The following is a 7,370-nucleotide window of genomic DNA, read 5'->3' as shown; positions in this document are numbered from 1 at the left end:
ATTAAAAAAGTAAATTGAAATGATAATTTAATATTTTTATACTCTTAAATATTATTTATTTATTTTTCTAGTATTTTTTTATCATCCAATGATCATATTAATCTAATTTAATTCAATAAAATTATTTATCATCATTTGATTTGATTGAATAAAAATTCTATTTTATTTGAAAATTTTAGGATTTCTCAACCTCAAAATCATCCATGTTAAATCATTAAAAAATATAACTGAGAGCGCGGAAGCGTCCCTTCATTCGAGAGCATGATTAAGATCAGAGAGTTTGGCTCTTACGGTTCTTTCATCTTTGTCAACCAAAACCTTCTGTATGAGCTATTCCTGATGGGGTTGAATCACAACTCCACCGTGGAAAAAGAGCTACTACGGAGACGAGTTTGATGTGTTGGAGACCAAAATCCTGAAGTCATTATTTATATTTGAGTGTGATACTCATTAAACTCTAAAACCCAAATAAAATAGTATCTATGGTTTTAATCTCATTTATCCAAATCAAAATTAATAATGACGTATTTAATTCAACATTTATGACAATAAATGAGATCCCAATTATATAAGTAGTTTAATTTGAAATTACTTAATTTGCAATTATAATTAATATATATATTTTCCATAAATATATTAAAGAATAATAATTTCCTAAAAATCTTTCACTTGGGCTATACATATATATTTTCCTGATATAATCACATCTTATAAATTTTATACGCACATCTGAATATTATTTCACTGATTACTTTAATAATCTGGTCTGTCTCATACATTAATTATGAAATTACCGCAACTTTAATCACATTAGTGTTGAGGAAACCATGATGATCGCCATACTAAAATACTCAATCACATAGATCAAATTTAGATGAGAAAATTCAGAAATTACATACAAAAATGATCTCATGCATGCCTATTTTTAACTGGTGCAACTTGAATAAAAAATTTATTTTATTCGGTGACAGACTCAGATGAAACTGTGCAACGGCAACACCCGAGCTCATAGTGACGACGACTAAGTGATGAGTCTGTGGAAGAAGAAGAGGAGAAATTAACAGACTCACAATGAGAGAGAGAAATTTACCTAGAGAAAAAGGACACGACACGAGAAAACTGGCGACGGCTCAACAACGACGGGATAAGCAGCAATGGTGACATGAGCTATGAAGGGGTAGGAGGCGATGGGCTCAGCAACAACGACAGGAGCTACGAGGTTTTTTGTGAAGAAGCCGAGAAGAAGAAGACTTTGGGTGAAGATGACTGGATTTCTCTTGCATGGCTATAGAGTATGGACTAAAGTTGTAAATCATGTGAGGCAAATCTTAATTTCTAAAAGTGTTTATATGTATATATCCAGGACAGGTACACCATAAATCTGATCATTTTTTGTCCTAAGCAAGATTCTTGCTGACTCGGTTAAGTTATTACTCTTCCCAATCGGGTATGGACGGGTCAAGTACTCGCGTATTCGGGTACTCCTGCCAAATTTAATCACGTATTGATACTTTATTTATTAAAAATTTACCGTTAGTCAATAAATTACTACATATATAAGATAAAATTTTAACTACTAATAATTATTTAAACAGACAAATAAAATTATCCCTCAATAAACTTACACGTATTGTATTGATGCTCCATTTATTAAGGGTTTACTGCTAGCTAATAGATTGCTACACACACAAGGCGTGATTCTAACTCCTAATAGTTGTTTAAACGGACGAGTGAAAAGATCATTCAACAACTCAAATTAATTAAGACAAATACTAATTATTTTTAATATTTTAATATTAAAAAATTAAAAATTTGATTTTAATTATAACTTTTAAAAATATTTATAATAATAATTACTATATATATTTTTTATGCATAAGGTACTGCAACATATACTAAGTTATTTAGTTTTATAGATTTACATTTACTACCTAAATCCCGGAATGAAACGACGTTGTTTTGGTGGTGAGAAAGTGGGAGAGTAAGTGAGTGAGTGCATTTGAAGAGGAAGGCGAAGGGGTGTGATTGTGACGATTGACGAGTGAAACACTGAGGCATAGACCAGAGTTGAACGACGTTGTTCTCTACGCCTTAGGTATCTTCACCCTCTCGGTCTTTGCCATCTTTCTCTGTTCATCGATTCAATGTGAGTAGCTGCCCTGTAATTTAAGTTTGTTTTCTCTCTCCATTCACCCTTCTCTTTTCTTTCGCTAATCTTCATTACCAATTCGTTAAAACCTTTCACTATTCTTCTATAACCTTTTACTGTACCTTTACCCTTTCTTTTTGTCTCTTTTTGTCCTTTTTTTTCCTCTGCTCTTCGGCATCTCCTTTTTCCTTTGATTGTCTGGTCTTGCATTGTATGCTTTGTTTTAAGCATATGCAAAATTGGGAAACTGGAAGGCTTTTCTTCTTCTTCTTCTTCATGTGCTCAAGGGTTGAAGGGTTTTAGTTCCAAAAAGATTAGCTTCAAGATTACTCGGCAAAATGGTTTGATCACAAGTTGATGAAAACATTTATTTAACTTTCACAACTGTAGTTTTGTACTGTAATTAGGAGAGTTACTTTTTTTTTTTTGTTCACTTAGCTATTGCAATCTTGATCAAAATATTACATTTGGAGGTTTCTCCTGCATTTTGATTCTGTTCAAGCTTTTATTGTAATCTTTGCTTCATGAACGACTCAGTTGTTAAGAATGGGGTTCTATGTATATGCAGTAATTGTGTTTTCATGACGAGAGCTATTTGTTTCAGGCGTCTTTGGTGGGAAAATGCCCCATTTTACTTATCTGTTTTTGCTTGTTTCTTTTCCTGAGAAAGTTGTGCATCGGGTTTTGATTGTACTGTAAAGACTAAACAGGAAAGTTAATTTTTTTTTTCATTTAGGGTAGAAATACTTGAGCAGTGATACATGCATATAATTCTTTCTACTTTCCATTAGCAACTTCATGCTATTTCAGTTGTTGAAGGAGTTGTTTTATATGGAAGCCATGACACATTGCATGAAGTCTTTCTCATTAGAGCGTTTTAAGAATGTCCCTTAAGTTGATGGCCGTTAACACCTGTTGTACTTTTGGCCAAAAACCAATGGTCTGTCATATTTGCATTATTGCTTTATTTGTATAGTTCTGTTGCCACTTACTGTAAAAATGCTTTGTCATTTTTGTTTTTCCCACAGTTAATAGCTTTCTGCAAAAAGAAGAAATTAACTTAATGCTCATATTTCTGGCTTATTTCTTGATGTCAAACTGTTGCCTTCGTCATTTGATAACAGGATGTATTTTTCATCTGGAAATTATTGATTTATTAAACCCCTTGACTTTCACATTTGCTGCTAAATTATCTGAATGCAATGGATAGCAGCCAACATGAAAATGGTAGGCATAACATGGACTACTACAGAGGAGCACATTCCCTGGTATAGATAAGCATATATGTGGTATTCCTTTTTCAAGCTTGCACACACTACTGGATTTATTTATATTAGATTTTAAATGTGTAGTGGAATATGGATTCACAGCATCGAGTAAAGGAGCCAAATGCATTAGTCATGAATAAAAAAATAAGGTCCATTATGGCTGAAAGGCAGGCTGCCATTCTAGTACTTGAACTAGAGGCTGCTATATCTGAAAAGAATGAAGCCTTGGCTGCTCGTGATTTGGCCCTTCGACAAAGGGATGAAGCACTTGCGCAAAGGGATAATGCCCTAAAGGAACGGGATAATGCCCTTACAGCACTTAAAAGTCAGAACATTTTCAAGTCAGGTGATGGAGTTCAACGTGGATCAAAGCGGATGCGCCAAACTGCATGCAGCCCGAAGGATATATCCAGAAGGGATGTCTCTCCAATGACGGCTAAAGTTTCTGAAGCTGTCAAATCTAATCAAGCTAAAAGAATGCAGGACAAAAATGTAATTAATTCTAAGGTATCAAAACCACATAGCAAGGCAAAGAAAATGGGCGAGGATTTAAATAGGCAGGCAGCTTCTGAAGGGATAAAGTTCAAATCTGAATGGGATATGCAGGATGTTGGCTTGAATTTGGTTGCATTTGATGAAACTATCATGCCGGTCCCAATATGCACCTGCACTGGAGTACCCCGGCAGTGCTACAAATGGGGGAATGGCGGATGGCAGTCTTCTTGTTGTACCACGACATTGTCAGTGTATCCACTGCCACAGCTTCCGAACAAGCGCCACGCCCGCATTGGGGGACGAAAGATGAGCGGGAGTGTCTTTACAAGATTGCTTAGTAGGTTTGCTTTGCAAGGTCATGACTTATCTACACCATTGGATCTTAAGAACTACTGGGCTAGACACGGAACAAATCGGTACATTACTATCAAGTAGCTTGTAGGAATTCATTTGTATGGAGTTATGCTTTTCATTTTGGGCCCGCTTTTGACATTTGAGATCATGCTTTGATGAGTTAGATATGCTTGAATTTTGTGAATTCATCGAGTAAATTTGGTCAGGGGGTTGTTTCCATCTCTTATTTTCAGTTGGTTTGGCCCAACTGAAAATTGGATAGTTGTAAGTTATCATGATATTTGTACATGTGACTTTCTAGCTAATAAGAAGTAGGAGCTGTTTATGTTTCCAACTCTCTATGAGTATGTGGTTATAACGTCAGTTTGGATCTTAAAAATCAAATCACGTGAGAAATATAAAGTATATTATATAATGAGAAATTATGACATTGATTTTTTTAAGCAAATTCAATATCTTCTCTTCTATATGCTATTTAGATAGATTATCTTTAACTTGGCGTGATAAATTTTGTTTATTTTTGTAGCAAGAATACAAGCCAAGGTTGCAGGTTGGGTATGCAAGGTGTAATAACCACTTAGTATGGATTTTGGATTCGGAGTTGTCTCTATTATTTAATGCCTAGTTAAACAGCTACTCATGCTCCCCTTTTCTTTCCATTCCAAACAAATAACACCAAGTAGAAAACAAGTGCCTAAGAGAACTGTTCTACATACATTCGCTTCTTCTGTATCAATCCTTAAATTAAAGAGGATTCTCTTTGAAGTTCATTGAGGATATTACAGTAAGTATGAACAATGAAACAATTGAGACATATGAAAACACGAGCGAAATGGTGACCCTGTCACAGAATTTCCCATAATAACCGCAGATAGAACCCCAACCTGCATGGGAATTTCCATGCAGCCCCACCTCTCCTATAGCTGTTGCAGCTGCACATCCCCCAATCTCCATTGTTAACATCATCTGTCATGTTCACAACATACATAATTTCTTGCTGTTAATCACTTTGAGGAACAAAGATGAGTTGATGATAAGTTGGACAGAATGTTTAATTTAGAACGAAATCATGTATCATACCATGTCATTCAGGAAGAACAAGTAGCTGCATTTATTGGTGGGGCATGCGCCTCGAAGGTAGAAAACGATTGTAGCAAGTAAAGATAGGAATATAAAGAAGCATGCAACAGCATTTGCATAAACAAAGAACCTGCAAGATAGAAGAGATAGATAAGGTCCATGTGTAAGCTAGGGTATGAATTAGCATGATTGATGATGTGATCTTTATACCTGAAAGCAGGAGAGTAGCTATATCGAGCATCGAGTGGCGTGCCCAACATTGTGGTAGATTGGTGGCTGGTTAGCATACAAAGCATTGCAATGAATGTAGTAACAATGGTCACAAGTCTGAGTGTGATCTTGGCTCCCTTCAAAAACCTTGGTGTTTTGAAAAATGGGAATGCTTCAAATTTTGCATGACATGTGAGGAGTTCATTTTCAGAGGAAACACTCATCATGTCCTTCTCCTTTTCAGCTTTGGCTTCTTCTTTGTCCATTATTGAATCTTGAGGCGAAGACATGCTGTTCTTCAGCAACAGATTGAGCATATATATATTGGTGTGTGGTAGTTTAGCTTTGGAAGAGACAAATTTTATGCAAATTGAATGTATGGTAGTTAGCTTTCATAACTGATTTTTATAAGTAATGTTAGAGAAATAAAAAAAAATCTCAAATTTGCCATATTGCTACAATTAATACGGTAATGTTAGCGCTATTTAATTTGCATATGGATGCATGAGTGGTGTTGGACTCTGATATGGGAGAGAGAGGTGTTTCACAATTTTGTGCATGAGTGGTGTTGGACTCTGATATGGGAGAGAGAGGTGTTTCACAATTTTGTGGTGTCAGTGAAACCACAACTGTGCCCTGAAACCAAACAAAGACTCATGCAATCCACTCTCATTATTCGGTTACAATCACTTTCAGATTTCACTTTCAACTTCGCTCCCACCTTCTTCTTCCTTTCTCCGTTTAAATTTTTTAAAAAATTTTTTATATTTCGTAATTATAATTATTATTGTTAGGTGGCTAATTATTATTGTTGTGGTTAGAAATTGAATTTAGGAATTATTATCATTTTTATCAGATATAGGTTTTTTTTTTATTTTTTTAATATTTTATTTTTGTACTCTATCATTTAAAATAATACATTTTCAAAAGTACTTTATTATCCATTTTTCTTACTTTACTAAATAATAACAGAAACCATATTAACAAATATTTGGGTTACATACCATGAAGAAGAAAAATACAAATGCAGAGAACCAGAGGAAGAAGGCGAGCAAGCTTAAAGAAGAACACGGAATCTGATATTTTCAATAAACCTAAATCGGACCTACCGTTTACTATTGGCAGATTCAAATTAATATTTAAAAAAGGGAACTCGGACCCTACGATTTCATTTTCAGCTTGATAAAAATTATATATATACAAAACGCACGGTCCGTTTTGCATTGTTAAAATTCAAATTCCAGCCATCAACAAGTCCTACCCTCCGACTTGTTTGTTTATTTTTGCTTAACAAAGAACTCGGACCCTCCGAGTTCTTTCACCTAAAAATGACATAAAGCTGTCCCACCTTCTTGTCTATTTCTCCCTATTTCTATATTCGGAGAAAGCACACTAACAGGTTTCATAACTAAAAAATTGAGCCTAATATTAGAGAAATAAAAAAAATAACTAAAATATTTTTTATTTAACATTCATTAATTGTTACAATAATTAATAAATGTTAAATAAAAAAAATTTGACTGATTTTGGTTAATTATTTTTTGTTATTAAACATTTTCACAATTAATAAATACTAATATAAGATAAGTTTTGGTTGATTTTTTTTGTCTTTCAAATATTATTGCCTTCCTTACAGGGATCTGGTTGATACGTCACGTTTGGGTAGTTAATAGCCTTTAATTTCCTTATAGATGAGTGCATGCTGTCAAGCAATCTATTTCCCCTAATTAGTAGTGTCCTTTTGTGCTTCCTAATAGTCTAATACAGAAGATAGCATTTAAACTCCTATTAATATGAAGTTTCTTAATCTAGAC

General features: G+C 34.2%; 2 protein-coding genes across 8 annotated transcripts; one reads left to right on the top strand and one right to left on the bottom strand.

The window, feature by feature from the left end:
* On the top strand, positions 1,938 to 4,902 carry LOC107630847 (protein BASIC PENTACYSTEINE4-like). Of its 7 annotated transcripts, none has more exons than XM_016334110.2 (4): positions 1,938 to 2,095; positions 3,274 to 3,417; positions 3,520 to 4,328; positions 4,793 to 4,902. In XM_016334110.2, exons 2-4 carry the CDS (start codon positions 3,352 to 3,354, stop codon positions 4,845 to 4,847), a joined length of 930 nt encoding a protein of 309 aa, XP_016189596.1. In that variant the 5' UTR covers positions 1,938 to 2,095; positions 3,274 to 3,351; the 3' UTR covers positions 4,848 to 4,902. The 7 variants fall into 7 exon arrangements, with proteins under 7 accessions (XP_016189596.1, XP_016189593.1, XP_016189598.1 ...); XM_016334107.2 differs by having other exon boundaries at positions 3,502 to 4,328; XM_016334112.2 differs by having other exon boundaries at positions 3,487 to 4,328.
* On the bottom strand, positions 4,891 to 5,956 carry LOC107630848 (CASP-like protein 1F2). Its single transcript, XM_016334113.2, has 3 exons — positions 5,557 to 5,956; positions 5,347 to 5,476; positions 4,891 to 5,232 (listed from the first exon to the last, which is right to left on the bottom strand). Exons 1-3 carry the CDS (start codon positions 5,871 to 5,873, stop codon positions 5,011 to 5,013), a joined length of 669 nt encoding a protein of 222 aa, XP_016189599.1. The 5' UTR covers positions 5,874 to 5,956; the 3' UTR covers positions 4,891 to 5,010.

The sequence above is a fragment of the Arachis ipaensis genome, chromosome B03, assembly GCF_000816755.2.
Source record: "Arachis ipaensis cultivar K30076 chromosome B03, Araip1.1, whole genome shotgun sequence".
In the NCBI taxonomy this organism is placed as follows: Eukaryota; Viridiplantae; Streptophyta; class Magnoliopsida; order Fabales; family Fabaceae; genus Arachis; species Arachis ipaensis.
This window is presented reverse-complemented; position numbering and strand designations above follow the sequence as displayed.

What these genes read in the sequence shown, in the direction of transcription:
- LOC107630847 (XM_016334107.2), top strand. Translation starts at nt 3,352, where the DNA reads ATGGATAGCAGCCAACATGAAAATGGTAGGCATAACATGGACTACTAC. An exon ending in ACAGAGGAGCACATTCCCTG is followed by an intron (nt 3,418 to 3,501) that starts GTATAGATAAGC and finishes TTAAATGTGTAG; the next exon opens with TGGAATATGGATTCACAGCA. An exon ending in GCTAGACACGGAACAAATCG is followed by an intron (nt 4,329 to 4,792) that starts GTACATTACTAT and finishes TTATTTTTGTAG; the next exon opens with CAAGAATACAAGCCAAGGTT.
- LOC107630848 (XM_016334113.2), bottom strand. Translation starts at nt 5,873, where the DNA reads ATGCTCAATCTGTTGCTGAAGAACAGCATGTCTTCGCCTCAAGATTCA. An exon ending in AGCTACTCTCCTGCTTTCAG is followed by an intron (nt 5,477 to 5,556) that starts GTATAAAGATCA and finishes TCTATCTTGCAG; the next exon opens with GTTCTTTGTTTATGCAAATG. An exon ending in TGTTCTTCCTGAATGACATG is followed by an intron (nt 5,233 to 5,346) that starts GTATGATACATG and finishes TGAACATGACAG; the next exon opens with ATGATGTTAACAATGGAGAT.